Below are 20109 nucleotides of genomic sequence, written 5' to 3'. Positions count from 1 at the left end.
CAATATAGAGATGGTAAAGAAGAGCAGATGTTTAAACAGCCAATTAATTCTTGAAATTGTTCATTTAATTGCAATGTAGGGAAGTTCTTCAAACATTATTGATTTTTCACGTACTAAAATCGATTACTAATCTCTTGCCTCCAGTTTTCTTCGAGACCAGCCACATTGGACTGCCATATTGAGATATTGCCTTTGCAACAAAACTTAATTACTTAAAACTAGACTAACCTGTTTAGTAATTTTTCGATGAGAAAGAAAAAAAAAACACTTAGTTTTATTAATTAGTATATTTTAACAATTTTGACAGGATTTACGATTCCGAATTACTGTGATAGATTTGCATCCTTATGTTATACAGGGTGGTCAGAATTGTATTCGAGAAACTGCGGCAGTACCTATATTCTGCAGATAAAAATAAGTTAAAAAGTTAGTAAAAATGTATGTCCTAAAATGCTTCGTTTCGGAGATACAGGGTGTAGAAGTTTCATTTTTATTTCGTTTTTTTCCAAATAATTTCTGAACTATAATCGATATTTCAATAAAAATTGATGTCTGGGTATTTTTTGACATGAGAAATTTGATTTCGATGTCAATATGACTTCTATTTGTAGGGGACGCTACCTATATCTGTTTTAAGCTTTGAATAAGAAGACTAAGGAAGGAGCATATCAAAAATCTTAGGTACACCGCGATGGGCCTCAAATATGGCCGACTTAAATTCCGGTTTATCAGTGTCGTTCTAATTTTATTTAAAAAATATAAAACTATGATGTAGGGTAGACGTGGGGTAGACTCAATAATTTTTTGTTTTATTTTACGTTGTGAATAAATGTTGGTAGTTATTAAAATTGTTATAAAAATATATAATTCTAATAAAAATAGATAAGTTATAATAAGTATTTATTAACACAAACATCCGATACGCTACTGAAGCAGGTAAGTCAAATTAACGTATCTAAATTCTTTGACATCTAATCTTTGACAAGTAATAAATAAAAGCTAAAATGCAAGAAAAATATATAATTTAGTTAATTTAAGTGAATTTCATAAATGATCGGTTTACTACACGTATGTATATTATATAGTCACTTACTAGCGAAAAGTTGTTCCATTATTTCACTCAATTTTTGCCGAGATCTACCGCACGCTACACAACCAACTATTTTAGAGTCTTTTTCGATAAATCGCGATAGTGTCACTGTTAATTTAAGTTCCGCCACAATTTCCATCTAGATTTACTACTTTTATACAACTATCACTAGTAGAATAAATAATAAATAACATAAAATAAGCTCCGTAAAGACTGACAAATCCACAAAATTTCAAATCAAATTCAAATGTGTCAAATGAATCGTCAAACAGAACTGTCAAGGATCCCCACCCTAGAGAGCTTTTATGGTGGCTTTTCCGCCCACCATGCATAAATACATGGATAGCATTATGCTCCTTCCTTAGTCTTCTTATTCAAAGGTTTTAACTGTTTCGAAGAGTAATACATTTTCATCCGTACCTGTATAGAACAACTGGAGTGAAAAATACATTTCCGAGATTTTTTACGTAACAAATTCTTGGTAAAAATGGCTACGGGCAATACATGTCATTATTGACAAAAAATAAACATGTTAAGTAGATAGTTATTTGACTGAATGATAAATTTCGGAACTTTTTATTTTTTAAATTAATCTTAAATTTTTCTTTAAAAATGTTCATAAAACTGTTTCGGTTGAACTTTTGGCACAAAATAATTTCAAAATTATTATTTCAGTCTAATACCTATTTATTCAACGTGTTTAATTTATGTCAATCATGACAGGTATTGATAATTTAGATTCCATCTGGAGAACCATTACACGCAGCGATTTTTATCAAGAGACCTTTTTGCGTAAAAAACGTAAATGTATATTGTTTTAATCAGTAGTTTTATACAGACGAAAAGTTATTAATCAGTAGTTTCATACGAACAAAAAGTTATTAGTCTTCAAACCAGCAATAAAATATATATTCCTCTACAAATAGAAGTCTTATATGGCCTCTACAAGTATGAGTCATATTGACATCAAAATCAAACTTCTCATGTCAAAAAACTACCAGACACCAATTTTTATCCAAATATTGACGTTGCTTCAGAAATTATTTCGAAATAAAAATAAAACTTCTACACCCTGTATCTCTGAAACGAAGCATTTTAGGACATACATTTATACGAACTTTTTTACTTATTTCTATCTGCAGAATATGCTGCCGAAATATCCCGAATACAGTTCGGACCACCCTGTATATGAAATGGTGTTAGCAGGTTTAGAACCACGATATGAAATACCTTTTTTTTAATTGCCGACGTTTTGTCGTATATTCTCGTCTTTAAATGGCCTGGAAAAGAGGAGGATATACGTCGAAACCTCGTCAAATTTGAAAAAAAAGGTTATTTTATTTCCTGTTCCTTTTATCACCTGCTAACGCCATTTCATTACGAATTACGATATTTAATTTATAATACGGTAAGTATCACCTAGCACAGGTTTATGCTGATATCGTCAACTTGAAGATATGAAAGCAAATTGCAGTGGGAATGATGTGAAATTTGGTATTGTCATGTCCTTTCAAAACGAGTGTAAAAAGAGTTTTTTTATTAGAGGACCTAGAAATCAAAGCACTATTGTAGGACCCTGTATAATTAATTATAATATTTAGTATTTATCTTATCTCTGGTTCAAAATTTAATTAGGGTTTCCAATTTTCGAGATCGGGATCCCGTTTTGAAATACCGGGATTAGAACCTACAGTATGTCCCCGGATTGTCTTGACAAGAGGAAAACCTTTTTTATTATTGACATTTTAAGAAAAATGCATTCTTCATAAAAAAATTTGCTTGTTTTCATTCTTCGTTTTCATTCTTTGATAGATTGTTATTCATAGAATTTGAATTAACGTAATGTTTTTTGTTGTTTTAAAATGTTAAAGAAGCATAAAATTTATTTAGTTCAATGCTACGAAAAGGATGGTGTTAATTACCGAAAAATATGATTTTTTGACAACAGCAAAGAATATTATATTAATCAAAATTAATAACAACCATCTATCAAAGAATCAAATCGAATTGATATTACCATAAAAACGGCTTTTGATTTTTAGAAAAATTCAAGGATATGTTCATTCTTTTCTTAATTTTCTCTAAAACGGTATGGAAATTTGGAAAAGTATAAACGGTTTTAACCATTTTAGAACAAGGAAATGCATTTTTCTCAAAATGTCAATAATAAAAAAGTGTTTCCTCTTGTAAAGGCAATCCGGGGACGTACTGTATAATCCCGGGATCCCGAGATTTGGACTATCAATCGAGAAAATAAAAAAAAATCGAATGAGAAATTTAATCTCAAGAAATGCAGAACTTAATAATGCAGCTACTTATATCAAAAAGAAAATGAGAAAAGAGCTAGACAAAACAAAATAACATTCATATTTAGTAAGTAAAAAATACAATTCTTGTTGCAAAAAAAATAAAAGACGACAATCACGGAAATATAACTTTTAAATATTAACGTTCTGCTTAGCATAAATAAAATATGATCCTTGAAAGACTAAAGTGTATAGAGTCCAGTCATTTTAGATTGGGCATTTAAATATTTCGATATTCCCGGGCTGCCGGGATTTAATATCGGGATTTTGGGATAAACATACACCGAGATCCTGGTTTGGAAACTCTATAATCACAAACTGACTGTATAAACAAATATTATTTCAGGAAAATACAATATGATAGAAAAAAACTGCGTTAGCGATGGCTATGAAATGAAGATCGCTGTCATTTTATATGGGGAATGTATATATACCCGGAATGTCATCGGTCGTCATTTCCAAGCCAACTCGACCCCGTTTGTTTTCGATCATGTGTATGTTCACTGGTATAAATGAACATATTTTTCTGAAATCCTAACAAAATTCCTATGATCATCTTTGTTAACGAAATGCAGATGTGCCTGACACACTGTTGCAGGACTTACTGCATAATTATTTACTTATAAACTTCGAAAACATCACTTTCGAAACCATATTTCTGACGGAAGAAAACTCAATTAAAATTAGACATATTTCCACCCGATTGTCAGACATTGTTAAAGAATCTTAGATTATCCTGTTTCACCATAAATTCGTTGCCTTCAAATCCATAAAATGTTTAAATTTACCCAAATTTTAGTACAAAAACAAATTTTTTATCGCTTTAAGAAATAAGATACATCATAAATTCGTTGCCTTCAAAACCAGAAATGTTCTATTATTAGACAGAAAAACAGGTTTAACAAATAAAAAACTTGAAATTCCCCTCTAGAAACAGGTTATCCGAAAAGCGCCGTTGCCGGACTTGGCACAGACATCGAACAGACCGCCCTCTATTTTAGTTCTTCTTTTTTCCAGTCCCTTTCAAAATGGTATTCACCCAATCTGTTCCTGCCCCAGCCGCGTCATGGCGAGAAAGCTATGCCCATTCAATTGGCAACAATGCAACAGAACGACAGAACAATGGACGACCGCCCACTCTACATCACACCAGCGCTCACACCACCAGGATACGATCTTGGGGACTTTGCGGAGATGGAATCGATGCAGTTCGTGAATCCGCACGATGTGAATCCGCCGCAGCGTTCGGACGCTGGACATTCACAGGTGAGACTCACCGACAACAACGTTGCCAAAGGTTTAAAATCAAAGCCTCATCTCAGTCTAAGGTCATATTGTTTGGTCTCCAAGGACTACGTTTCAGTTTTTCCAATCGGTTGCGATTGAACAAACGCAGTCTTTTGTTGTTTGTCAGGAAACGAGTCTTATTTCTTTTTCCATGAGAATGGTGAGGATATTAAATAATAAGAATAATAAAAATATGATAGTAAACATAAAAAACACAATTCTAAAGCCTCCAGGTATATTCAAGGAAAATAAAAAGAAGTTAATGAAACCAACCATAAAAAAATTGGTAATTATCATGTTTGAAATGCCTCAGAATCTGACTCCAAGATCATACTGTTTGGTACGTGTCAATCTTTTGTTGTTTGTCAAGAAAAAAAACTTAATTCGGTTTTCAATGAAAATGATGAGAAAATTAAATGATACAAGGTGGGTGGACCATGGAAAGTCACTGTAACGAATAAACTGTTTTTGTTAGTTCATTTACTGGATAAATGAAAGAAACAAATAATTAGTGAACACTTTGTTTTATTATACATTACTTTTTTTATTGTAGATGTAATCACTATTTATTAAACTTAACTTTTATAAGCTCTTTCAAATGGCCTTGCAAGGAAGAGGGCTCCATACAAAGCCAATATTATAAATCAGTCGTTCACAAGTCGTTCAACTTAAAACTAGAGTTGTAATAATATCAAAATATCCGCTTTGCTAAAACTACATAAAAATCTCTTCCATTTAAATGAAAAAATAAATGCTTAACATATTATGATCTTCTTTAAAAAACTTAACAAACATTCCTTGAACACATTGGTATAACTAAGAATATATTCTTGGAAAATTTAATACTCTTGAACCTTGTTTCTCAAAATTCTTGTGTTGTGTGTGTTTGTGAATATTTTGGTATGTAATTTTTGGATTATGTTCGACACTGTTTTTTTGATTTGACACTACACTGATGAAGGCTGTAATGTTGGCTGAAACGTTTGTTTTTCCTTTAAAAACCAAATAAAGATATGAAAAACCAAATGAAAACTTAATCAGAGTGTTTCCAGAACCTAAATCCCAAGAAAATATAAAAAAACTAAGAATATATTAATGGAAATTATTTAGAAATTATAGTGATGAGTATTGAGTATCGATTATAGTATAGTATTGAGTATCGATAACAAATAAGTTGCCAATGCGTTTTAGAATGAAATTACAAAACATATCTTCTTATGGGTTTGTTCTTTGTAAGGCCAAAATGTTTTGTTAATTAAAAAGTTGAATAACCCTTATAAATAATAATATTATAAACATAAAACATTCTTTCAACTTTCCAGTACGTATTTATCTATAACTAAGAACTAAGTGTTCATATTTTCATGATTTCTAAATGTTCCTAGTAAGGCGCATGTACCCTAGCAGAATTTATAAATAACTATGACTTTTTTGGCCTTCAAAGGAGCATAGCCTCCATGGTCCACCCACCTTAAATGACCTAAATGTGATATTAGCTCATCGATTAAAAACTGTGATATTTACAAGCAAGAATTCATGATATAAAGTATAATATAAATTCAAATAAACTAATACAAAAAATATTCAATTATACAAAATAAATTATATATATTATACATACATATAAGTTCAAGTCTCTCAGTAACTACGTAGTTTCTAATTTAATTTTCAGAAATAAGTAACATTTAAAAATTATGACAAAATATGAAGTAAATTATTATGATTGCCTCGTTACACACAACATATAATATATATTTTTTTACCTATTTTTATAAAATACACGAGAATTTCTTCGTCAGGTTTAAAGTGTTATATTTTTTTACTTTAAGCTCTATTTTCATATTTTTTTTAGCAATATGTATACATAAATCTATCAACTTTAATTCATAAACGTAGTTTTTTGTATACTTTACAATTTGGCTTATTATACAGGGTTAATTGAAGGGCGGTTTTTAAACACTAACTTTAAAATACCCTGTGCGATAATTTCGTGAGTAACTATTCCTAAAACATTATTTCTCGATCAGAACCATGTTTTCTGAGTATTTTCGATTTTGACTCATGTCAACAAATGCCTTGGTTAAATTTTAAGAGCGAAATAAATTTGCCACCAAAAAGTTGCAAATTATGTTATTTTTTAATATAACGAGGTGGCTTTGGTGACTATTGCCGTAATGTAATATCGACACTGATTAGAACTCTATATTAAAATTTAAAAAATGTTACAAAGTAACGACACAGGCTTGGTTTTAATAAATATTAGTAACACTATAACAGAACTAAGGATATTTAAAATAACTGTAATAACTAAGTGTACAAACAAACAAAAAACTTGTAAAAAATACTCTAATTCCTTGTACTGTCTCCCCTGGCTGCTATAACTGTAGACGTCGGTTCATAATGTTAATGAGACTGCAAATATGTATATGTTGTTATGTTTTCCCATTCTTCTTCAAGGGCCAAGCGAATATTCATTCTTTAACAAGATCAATGACTTTTGCAAAATTTTCCACACATATTCAATCGTACGTAACAATAATCACCAAAACCAACTCCTTATTATGAAGAATAACATCAAAAAGTAACGATAATTATCGTTACTCAATTTTAATTATAATTGAGAAAATTGCAAAATGTTTATGACAAGTTCATTTTGCTCTTAAAAATTAATTAAGAGATGTGTTGACATGAGTCAAAAATCAAAATATTCAGGAGACATGGTTCTGACCAAAAAATGTTTTAGGAAAATTCACTCACGAAATTATTGCACAGGGTGTTTTAAAAATAGGGTAAAAACAGCTCTTCGAATAACCCTGTATAATAAGTCAAATACAAGTTTTTAATAAACTGAGTTTACGAATTAAAGTTGATATATTTATATACAGTTTGTTAAACAAAATTAAGGAAACAGGACTAAAAATAAAAAAATATAACATTTTAAACTAGACCAAAAAATTTTCCGTTGGGGTTTTTTGCCTTTTGAAACTAAGTACCCTTTTGAAAAAAAAATGTGTGTCGATTTCGCATTATACAGGGTGATTCCTGTAAGTCGGTCATGCTTTCGAGGAATGATAGGGGACGTGGAAATATTAATTTGGATATAGCACACTATGGATCGGAAATGCCTCTTACGCAAGATACAGGGTGTTAAAGTTTTTGAAAAATTAACGATATTCTTTAATAGTTTTTTAACAGTTGAAGGTATCGTTATAAAATTGCATTATAGGAATCTACCTAACAGATACACTTTAAATGTAAAAAGAAGAGGTGTTAGTTTCAACCAGTGGCGTAGATGTGATACGCATCGGGTAATTTTTTCAAAAAAATAGTACGCCACTGATAAAAATAAAAATTTCGGAGTTTTTTTTATTTACTCGGTTTATTTCCAAGAAAAAATGTCTCTTGCAACTTTCTCCTATCTAACACCATTTTGTCACAATTAAAAAAAAAAATATTTAATGAGAATCTTAAATACAGCGAATTATTATAACTAGAGGGCAGAAACACATGTGCATCGTTAGCTCCCTTCATCTTGGGCAACTTTAGTACTTTTTACTATTAGCTCTAAATAAATTTTTAAAAAATTATAACTTTAAACTAGAATTTTTTTTATTGTTAAAAATAAAATTCGTAGTTTTTGAGGTAGTTATAATAATTCGCATATTTAAGGTTCTCTTTAAAAAAATATTTATTTTTAAATTGACAAAATGGTGTTAGATAGGAGAAAGTTGCAAGAGACATTTTTTCTTGGAAATAAACCGAGTAAAAAAATAAACTCGGAAATTTTTGTTTTTATCAGTGTCGTACTACTTTTTTGAAAAAAAATCCCGATGCGTATCACATCTACGCCACTGGTTGAAACCAAAACCTCTTCTTTTTTACATTTAAAGTGTCTGTTAGGTAGATTCCTATAATGACATTTTATAACGATACTTTCAACTGTTAAAAAACTATTAAAGAATATCTTTAATTTTTCAAAAACTTTAACACCCTGTATCTTGCGTAAGAGGCATTTCCGACCCATAGTGTGCTATATCAAAATTAATATTTCGACGTTCCCGATCATTCCTCGAAAGCATGACCGTCTTACAGGAATCACCCTGTATATATTATTATGTTATTTCACAATAAGGACGAATTATTATTGCAAAATTCATAGATTTTTAACAAATAAGATTAAACCACGTCATTTGCTCTAATATCTATATAAATATTTGACATTGATTATGATTATGAACTTATATCATTAGCGCACAACAAAAAATGGGATAAATATTCTCACTCGCTCTCTCCATATTTAGTTATAAATTAGATTATTTACGTCTATATTTGTAGATAGATTGATAAATTATTATCAGCAACTGATAATATGTATATTTCTTTTGAGATTGTTTTCCAAAAATATCCAAATATTTCCAGAAATAATAGGTTTTGAAAAGTTCTCTTACAAAAATTACATTTATTCTAAAGTTAAATTAAAATTTTTATCCCCTTGAATAATGTAGTAATAATAATTATATTTTCAAGTAATTTTCTCCAGTTTAAATATAAAAAAAAATAATTGGAAACAATGAAAATTGTACATATTTTTACAAAATAATTCTAGATCCTGATTTTTTTATCCCTAGAATTTAGTACAAAGAAAAATTACTCTCTCAAAATTTAAAAAATGTAGAAATAATTTATTAAAAAAAAATAATAACCCGTAGACTCCGAGAGGTTAAGGCAAGTCAAGGTCAAGATAATTTGAGTGGATATTGAACATTATGAAGTACTACAAATGTTTTGAAAAAAAAAATTAATAAAAAGATAAAAAGGCTCAATGAATTAAATTTCTAAAAAATTATCTCAGGTATATTTTCAAAACACTTCTAAAATATTCATTGATTACTTTAAGACTATTTCTCTTGCTTGTACTATATAACGACAGGAATATAAAAAGGAAGTTTTATAAAAAGATATAACAAATATGTTGGCAAATACGAAATATTACGAAAACAAGATAATAAAATAAGATAAAGTTATAGAATAAAATTAAATAAAAAAAGCAAAATAATTTTTAATTATTAAAATGTTCAAAAAGAAAGTAAAAAAGGGAACAAAATTAAATAATAGAGAAAAGCAGAGAGAAAAATAATTTAATAGATATGTTAAATGTTAAAAATATTTACTAAAAGCGTGAAGTGTTTTATTATAATATATTTTATACTAGCTCAAGTTTTTCGTGAGAAATTTATGATACTTGTCAGGAATATTGGAAGTACACATTATTATTACTGTGTAAAATAAACACATAAAAACTACCGTGTTAGCAATTAATAGTTACGAGTAAAAATTATAATTAATTTACCACAAGCTACAAACTCTGCTACAGATGAAGCACCAAAAATTCCATTGCATTGAACCATAGAAAATTAGTAATTCAGATAGGTATTGAATATTATGAAATACAGATATAGATCTGTTTGTAGATGCATAATATTTCATCAACAAATAACTATTTTTATCTTCGTTATAATAATACTGGTTGCTACGGTTATGTTACGGTTAAAGTCCGATGTCCGGTTAATGTCGACATTAACGGGTTAATGTTTGGGTTTGGTTATGTTTTTGGTTGTTTTCTTTGTATGTTATTCTCCAGATTAACCGGGTAATGTCGACATTAACCGGACATCGGACCTTAACCGTAACATATATATAATAATCATTATAATTAATATTAAAGTTAGGTAATTTAGGAAGTACATTATAAAAATATATACACATAGGTATTCTTAATACAACAGTATAGAGAGTTAATAATTCTTTAAATAAATCTTTTTTTCTGTTGGAAAATGAGCACATTGCTGAAATAAATATTATTACGAGTAAATAGAATAAAATGTATTCAAATCTCCAATATAGCTAAAAAGCTAACTTACAACAATATTGGAACGAATTTCTTGGAAACCAAGTTCCCCACTTAATATTGTAAAAACAATAATTTACTTTGAAACTGAGAATTATTAGACAACTTAAATGAAAAAAAAACAAAGCTATTAGCTACTGGGATTATAATAATACGTAAAGATAACTGCTTATTCTGAGAACTCAGAATTATTACTTCATTAAAGTACATCTTAATTCGTCGTATTGAAGATATTTTGGTAAAACAATATTCAACGTTAAGGCAAATGTTGAAATAAATCTATGTAATTATTACAGAAGAAAATTTATTAAAAAAAAGAAATACTATTCAACTAAATGAAAGTCACGTTAAATATGTATTTTAATTCCTTGCACGGTGTTAAAAATTATAAAATACAAATAGAGAATGCTCAGTGTTCAGTGTTCATATATTTAATCAAGCAAATGTCTTTTATCTTAAACTTTTATCTTAATTACATAAACCAGTAGATTCCAAGAATACTAATTCTAATCTTGATAATACAATTTTTCTCCTACGAAATGGAAAACAGACATCAATGTATTTTTTTTCTTGAAACTGACAAAAAATAAAAATAAATTATAAAATTAAACTTACCAATAATACAGCAATCGCATTTCGAGGTGAACATATTTGATTACTGAAAACTAAAAACAAATAATATACATTAGTATTGAAAATTTTATCAGAACAAGAAACTTACTCACAAAAATGTAAATTGTTGAACTTAATATTTTATGTTTTAGAAAATTTTAATTTTTTAGAAAAAAAATCAGACATTTTAAAAAAATCTCTAGATTAACCTAGAACAGTGCATAATTAAAATCAAATAAACACTAAAATATAAAAGAGCTATAGAAATGAAAGAACATTGACATAGAAAATAAAATTCAATTAAAAAAATATTAATATAAAAGACACATTTCAGCTTATTACAAAGACATGCATCCTATTTAAAAAGAAAACTTACACTTCAGTTCAATGTTAATTATTATAAAAAATGCAGATTAATAACATCTATTCAACAAAACGCTATCTATTTTTATCTGAATTATATAAATATATAAATTAATAGCTACCTAGAATTCCTAAACATCATTTAGTTTCTCTGACGGAATCAGAACTGTGAATAAATCATTTCATTCTTATTAATATACCTACGTAGACATTTGCCGGATGTTGAAAATTAATATAAAATAGATGCCGGTTACTGTGAAAAAGAATATATTAAAGCAAAAATAAAATAGAATAAAAAACATTTTATAAAAGTATCAATAAATGTATAAAAAGTGTCCGTTTTTAAAAACTTATTATTAAGACTATTTAATAATAAATCAACTAAAAAGCAGTTTATTTCTACAATCACAAAGAAATTAAAATAATATGAAATACAAAAAGATAAAAAAAATACAAAACATCATTGATGAAACGAAATACGAAATAAATGACACAGAATTTCATTAATATTAAATATTTCGTAAAAAAATGATACTAAAATCTAAAAAAAAAAGAATAAATACATATAGAAAATCCAACTAAGCAATGACAGCAAAGGAACATAAATTAGAAAATTAGGTATTTCATGAAAATTATCTCAATTTGATATAGATTAATCAAATTAAGTTGGTAAATCAGCTATAAAATTTATAATGGATAATTTGTTTTCAAAACAACAAAGGAACAAACCACAGAAAATTCATGTCTTATTAAAATACATGTAGAAAACCAATGGTATTGAGAAAACCCAAAATTCGGATACGTAAACTATATTTTAGAATTAGAATTCTATAAGATTAGACGTACTATAAGATTAGACGTACATAGAACTAGTCTTGATCTGGGTGTTTAATTTATCTGGATCAATATTATCATTCTTTATTTACTTACATGTAGATTAATTAAACTAATTTGACTAATTAAGAAAATGTTGGGAAATGAGCTTTAACATTATTTATATTAGATATTTGATTTCTAAACATCATTAAAATCACAGAAAATTCCGCCTATTAAAATATAGAAAACCTAAAAATATAGAAATTCTGATACATTATTATATATTATATAAAATTAATAGATATAAGATAGCCGTAATATCATCTGGGGGACTGGATATTTATTTTATCTTAAAAAAAGCAAAGAAATTTAATTTAATATTAAAATCAATCCACATAATAGAATTAAGCGAAATACTAAAACATTTATAGAAATAAGATTTAAAAAAAAAGATAAATAATATGTCAATAATATGTTTAATATAAATTCATTCGGAAATAAATTAAGTAGTTAGGTACATAAAAATATCATACAATTTATTATGTATTACAATTTATTTAATTCTACCACGGATTAAATAACTTATTCTACCATGGATATTGGGTATGGATAAAAAATCCTTAAAATGTAAAAAACAGGTACCTATAAAGACAAGAAAAAATCGTTCTCAAAACTAATAAAATTTATCTAAATAATAAAAATACACAATTTAAGAATATAATTCATGTTGAAATGATTCTATAACAGAAATAATGCTAGTACCGAAAGGAATTATTAATAAAAATAAGAATTGTGTGAATAAAAAAATACACACTAATAAACTTTTAGCTTTATAAATCCACTAACTTTTAAAAATAGATTTTCAATATCATAAAATTGATAATAAACTTGATAAAAATTAATGAAACACAAGGGTAAAATTATAAAACTAATCCTAAGGACTCTCTCTATAAAATATATAGGATATTAAAATTTAATTAATATCAATATTTACTATTATTTACATAAAAATTGACTTTTTTTAATTTTTTGACTTGAGAAACTTGATTTCGAAATTTGATTTAGATTGCACTATGATTCCTACTTGTAGAGGGCGCCACCTACATATTTTTTGAGTAGTTTGAAGAATAATAACTTTTTGTCTGTTCCTGTATAAAACTGCTAAAAAGTAGTGATGGGATAACTCGAGCGAAAATTCGCTCGAGTACTCGATTATTGAAATAACCGACATCGCTCGATTATGAACGAGCGATGCAAGTGACGAGTACCAAGGCGACGAACGCAAGCGATCCTAGAATGAAATAAATTGAAATCCGATTTTAATGTGACATATTCGATAAAAAGCCGAGCGAATTTTCTACATACATTGCAGGTAGCAAATTTATACGACGCCGTATATACCGGGTGCGTCTCAAAAGGGCTCACCCCTATAAGGGCTCACCCCTATAACTTTTTTATTTTTTTTTTAGATAAATAAATGAGATTTGGTATGTTAGTATATGGCATAAATTAGGATTGATTGACGCATTCAATTGTTTTCTGTCACTTCCTGTTTCACCGGAAATGACTACAAATTTTGATTTTTAAATGGCGCCCTCGGTATTTTTTTTCTACTTTATTCGATAGAAAATGACATTCTAAATAGAATGACATATCATATGTGAACTTTTGACATATTCGCTCAAAAACGAATTGTATTTTAAATCTCAATCTAGAGTGTCGTGTCTGTTTAATTTTTAATCAATGAACCTTGGAAAAATAGATTTGATCGTCTAATGTTTTAGTATCTTGTCCTGGTCGGTTAAAAGATGTCCAAATCGTATTTTTGATCATATCTCAATTTTTTTCAAATGGAACGAGGGTGGCTCATTAGCATATTTCGAAAAAAAATTTTTTTACGAATAATTTGATACCACACACTTGGTACTTCGAGTCAAATTATCGTTATGAACCGCGTTACAATTTGAAATAAACCATATGCGAAAATGTCAAAAGTTGACATGTGATATGTCATTTTATTCAGAGTGTCATTTTCTACCGAATAAAGTAAAAAAATACCGAGGGTGCCATTTAAAAACCATAAGTTGTAGTCATTTCCGGTGAAACCGGAATTGACCGAAAACAATTGAATATATCAATCAATCTTAATTTATGTCATATACTAACATAACAAATCTCGTTGTTTCGTCTGAAAAAATAAAAAAGTTATAGGGGTGAGCCACTTTTGAGACGCACCCGGTATATTTATCCGTTGCGTATCTGAGGGACAAAATTTTACGACCTACATCGACTACAATGCTTCGAAATAAACTAAATCAATCAAGCGAATCGCTCGCTGCTTACTACTTGCCGTTCATAACCGAAAGAATATGTGCCCTGCGCACGCAACTTACTGCTTGGCGCTTGGCGTTAACGAGTACTTACAACATGCGACGGGTGAAAACCGTATTTTTAAATACGAGTGATATATCGCTCGAGTGATCACTCGGTTATTGCAATCGCTTGATACTCGAGTACTCGATTATTGAAATTAATCGTTTTTTCCCATCACTACTAAAAAGGTCTCTTGATAACACTTGCTACGACAAATGGTTCACAGATTATTTGGAATCAAATTAATCAATAGATGTCATCATTAACAAGAATTGGACATGCTAACTAGATAGTTAGTCTGAAATCATAAATTTGAAATGTTTTATGGCAAACGTACAACAGAAATTTCTTCATTGTTATTTTATTCTAGAAAAATTTATTATCAATTGAAAAAAATAAAAAGTTCCCAGATTTATCATTTCAGTCAAATAACTGTCTAGTCAACATATTCATTTTTCGTCACTAATGACATGTATTGATAATTTCCATTCCAAATATATTGAGAACGGCTAGTGGTAGCAAGTTTTACCAAGATGCCTATTTTACGTAAAAAAACTGCGGAAATGTATATTTTTTCACTCATGAAGGTAGCTCCCTCTACAAGTAGGAGTTATATTGACATCAAAATCAAATTTATCATGTCAAAAAACACCCAGATACCAATTTTCATCTAAATATTGATATTAGTTCAGAAATTATTTAGAAAAAATCAAAATAAAAATGTCACTTTTATGCGTATCTCCGAAACGAAGCATTTTAGGGTATAAATTTGTACGAACTTTTTTACCTATTTTTATCGGTAGAATATCCTGCCGAAATTTCCCGAATACAATTCGGACTTCGGACCACCCTGTATACAAGAGTATAAAATAAATGTTTCTAGGGACTCTTAAAAAAACTTTTTAATTAAATTAAAAAAATTCGTAAAAATTCTAAACAAATAGTGGAAGAAACTGAAAATTAAGAGATGAGAAAATTAGATGTTGGGTAAATAAAGTCCATAAGAATGATAATCTAAACATAAAAAAGCTTTAAAATAAATCCCTTAAGATCAATGATAAAAAAGAGACTTACACAACAACCATTCAGTTGGTTCTCCAGGAAATCGAATTCCATACCAGTCCCAACATGAAAATTCCGCGAAAAACAGCCGGCCGGCAACGCATACAAACAACCGAAAAAATGTAGGTTAAAAAAGCGCGGAGACGCGCGGGACGAAGTGATTATTGGCCTCGGCACATCGATTCGGCGGAAACAGAAAGCTCAAAACGTGTCGAAACAAGTTTTCTGTCGGCGGCGGCGAAACGTCACCGGCCGGCAGGATCTCATCGTGGCCGTGGCATCCTGCGCGAAAAATCGGCTACACATGCTATTCATCCGTGCGGGCAGCGTTGCCAATTCGGGCAACTATTATTCCGTTCTCAGGAATTTTTCATTTGAATAAAAGAATGAAACTGGTGGTTCAATAAATGAATGGAACAATTTCAGGCAAGATTTTATATATCTAACTAGGTAATTAATTTTAGTATCGTTCTATTATAAAGTTCAAACGCCTTTTTTGGAAATTTTATCTAACATGATTAATACGAATGTAACAAATGGCGAAACTGATAATATATTTTTTAATTATGTTATTTTCAATTCATACAATTACAATTCTAGTATTCTGTCTCTAGTACTCTCTGTCTCTGATTCTAATCTGATTATTAATTTAATAAGATTATTATTTAATCAAATTTTTACTAAATGAATTACCTTTTTTAGTCAATATTCTGATAAAACCCTTTTTGAAAATTATTAGACATTTACATTATTTTATTAGCTTACTTTTTTCTCTTAAATACAGTCTATTCTACTGTTATATTACATTATACAGGGTGAGTCTTAAATAAGTGCAAATATTTTCAGGGCTGGTAGATCTCGATAAAAGAAACATATTTTCTCTTTACCGTTTTTCAAATAAATCTAAAATAACGGAGATACCTACTTTACTTTGAAAATTTCCAAAAAAAGTGATTTTTTGCTAAAATTTTGAGAACCGCTAGATCTTTTCTGGATTTCTTTTTTTTGTAAATTTAATCTACTACCTATGTTACCATATTATCAACAGATCATATTTTTTAACTAAAAACTAAAAAAATTTCAAAAATTTTTTTCAAAAATTTCCAAAAAATTTTTTCGCGAAAAAAACATCATAATCGTGTTTCTGAGGTCGAAATATACTACCCCTAAAAATATTTGCACTTATTTAAGACTCACCCTGTATATTGTAAGTACGTTTAATTTTACGCCAATCAAGTTAAAATTAAAAGCAATTTAGGTTACAATCAGGAATTTTGAAGTCTATTTTAAAATGTTTGGTTAGTGTGGTTGATACTGACTGATTTATTTTTTTTTGATACTTTATAATTTCAACTAGATATGAATTATTGTTTTATGGGGCATTATAGTAATTCTTTTATTTTAAATTCTAAAATCAAAAATTCAAAACTTCTGGATATTTTTATTTATTGTGGTTAATAAAACCAAAAAATTAACATAATGGTAGGTACACTTAAGGGTTCTAACTTTATGTATAGATATTCTTGTCATTTTAATCTTAAAAATAAACAATAATCCTATTATTGTTTTAATATTTTTCAAATTTTTAAAAATATTATATTTTTTTAGAGGACATCTTCATTCAAGAATGATCTATTATACTTGTATTATTTTAACATCTGTCAAATTTTCAGTAATCTACTTCAGTAAACTTTAATTTTAAATAAATCCAGAATTACACAGATATGTTTTAACAGTTCTGATAACGTTATTTAATATTAACAAAATTATTAGGTTCAATCTTGTATACTTCGTTTTCTCAAATAGAAATATATTCCTTTAGGTCAAATATTATTCCTTTTATCAGCAAAATACACTCACCGGCAGGAAAAAAGGACACCTTAAAATGTTGATCTATTTTAAAGTTTTCTATATTTTGTTCTATTGGGCCGATTTTGATAATTTTTTAAGCAATTTGTAGCTAAATTATTTGACTTTTTAGTACCTCTTTCTAAATTAGTTATGAAAGTTCCCGTCTGTCAATTATACGAGGGAAAACAAAATGTTGATCTTTTGGTGAAAATTTGAAACACCCTGTAGAATATATTAACAAAGCAAGTAATTTAAAAATCATTTTATCATCTAGGTACGTCTTTTTTCCATAGTTCGTTTTTTTTATTCGTCTCAATAGCTTTATTTTTATTCGCTTTTGATTTACAGCCATTTTAGCACTAAAAGTATGTCTTTGCTGTTTGATCCTCATAAACACTATTATAATATAGTGTTTATTGTTTTTGTAATGCCACTGTCATTGAAAAGTCATATTATTATTGTTTATTGATCTTTACTCTTCTAGAGATGATTTTAAGTTTTGAATTATCGGCTATTGCTGATTTAATTGATCATAGTAGAGATCAACATTTGGACTTAAAAACATTTCTGCTAGAGAAACTGCCCAACAGACAATAATAATATTGTTTTTCAAAGACACACATTAAATATATCATAAACACTATTTTATAGGCCTATTCACTAGGAGCAAAAGCAAAGGTATTGCTTTAATGTAAAAAATACGAAAAAATGCTAGTGTCTTCTTTAAAACCGAATATCTCCAAAAAAATGAAGCTATTGAGATGAACCAAAAAGCAAACTATCGAGAAAAGATACACCTAAATGTTAAAATGATTTTCAAATTCCTTGCTTTGTTAATATACTCCACAGAGCGTTTCAAACTTTTAGAAAAATATCAACATTTTGTATTCCCTTGTATAATTGACATATGGCAACTTTGAATTTCACTTTAGAAAGGGATATTAAAAAGTCAAATAATTTAACTACAAACTGCTTAAAAAATCATCCAAATCGGTCCACTAGAACAAAATATATAAAACTTGAAAATACATGAAAAGTTTAAGGTGCCCGTTTTTCTTGTCGGTGAGTGTAGTATTAAACCAGAAATCACAAATAAAGTTAAATATCTCTAAAACTATAAAGCCCATAAATACAGAAAAAAACTGAAAATCAAATACATATTTATTAGAAATAGCAAGAGAGATAAGATAAAATAATATGTAAAAGTCAAGGTTTTTCTTTTTCAAATAAAACTCCCAAAAATAAAAAAATCTTTGGATATAAACAAAATTCATCTTCAAGTAGGTACACAAATTTTAGTGAAAATAAAGAGTCCCTTTTTAATATCAATTAATAAAAGTAAATTAATATTCTTGCGGTTTATATCAAAGCTATAATAAATATATAAAATTAGTTCTAATGAGATTACTACTATCATTTTATCGAACAACCGCATTTCAGGATCCTCGACCACATCCGGCAACGCCGCGCATGCTTCTCAAGCTCGAAGCATGATGAATCATTATTGGTTCGAGCAGAATCCCCCCTCCCCGCGCAAGGTCGCTCTCGCGTTATCACTATATATACCTGGAGGCGCGAAACTGGTCACTATATAGTGACTCGGTCTCGTACAAGACACACTGTTGTCAGTATTTGTTATTATGTGAATGCAATTATAGTCTTGTCAAATCAAAGTAATAAAACTACCGAGTCAGTCGACTTATGTTCATTAATCTTTTTGTCTGTAGATAGTGACCAGATAGGTCGATATCACTACTCCATCCACAACGCACTGATAAGTGATAAGAAGACTTTAATAGTGCTTTTTGCTAATACATTTTTAAATCGTCTTAGTTTTGTGTTAACGAAAAAAACTGTCGCATATAAACTTTAGTTTTTTTGTGTAATTTAACTTGTGCAAACACGATGCTTCTGCAGAAAAACTCTTCGAAGGGACGAATTGTGTCCATGGAAACGCAGGATGGAGTATCCAAGATGCAACATGTATATATCACATGTTTTTATTTTAATTTTAATAATTTTTAAAATTTTTCTCATTATGCTAGATTTTTTTTTGCAAGTTATCAGATATCAATCTTATCAAATGATTAGAAATTGATATAGACTTGTCTACTTATATTTTGTTTTTATCAAATTAACTTGACGCATGATAATGTATATATTTTTTCAAAAAAATACATTTTTATTTTTTTGAAAAAATATATAGGTAAATTATAAATGTAGTAGTTATATTTGAAAGAAGTCATTTTTTTTTCTTTTTAGAAGGGTTTTAGAAATACATTTTTAAAATAATTTTTCTTTTTGTCTTTTCAAATTGTATTAAAATTTTTAAATTGTTTTGATCAAATTAACTTAACATAAGTAAAAAAAATAATTAATGATTTAGATTAATTAACTTAATTTTTTCTTCAATAAATAATTTTTTTGGTATAATATATTTC

The 20109-nt window shown here is 28.4% G+C and overlaps 1 protein-coding gene across 5 annotated transcripts in view; it reads left to right on the top strand.

The window, feature by feature from the left end:
• The window catches only part of LOC115888299, a 68499-nt gene that overhangs the window by 40247 nt on the left and 8143 nt on the right, over positions 1–20109 (top strand). For 3 of the 5 annotated variants that reach the window (XM_030907978.1, XM_030907977.1, XM_030907979.1), the window contains exon 3: positions 4414–4662. In XM_030907978.1, the coding sequence (XP_030763838.1) occupies positions 4477–4662 (186 nt within the window). In that variant the 5' untranslated portion in view covers positions 4414–4476. Of the gene's footprint in view, positions 1–4413; positions 4663–19395; positions 19652–20109 lie in introns of those variants that run through there. The other 2 variants (XM_030907981.1, XM_030907980.1) reach the window with 1 other exon arrangement.

This window comes from Sitophilus oryzae, unplaced genomic scaffold (genome assembly GCF_002938485.1).
Source record: "Sitophilus oryzae breed Bouriz unplaced genomic scaffold, Soryzae_2.0 scaffold_706_pilon_pilon, whole genome shotgun sequence".
Taxonomy (NCBI): domain Eukaryota; kingdom Metazoa; phylum Arthropoda; class Insecta; order Coleoptera; family Curculionidae; genus Sitophilus; species Sitophilus oryzae.
Note: the sequence above shows the minus strand (reverse complement) of the source record. Positions and strands in the feature narration are given on the sequence as shown.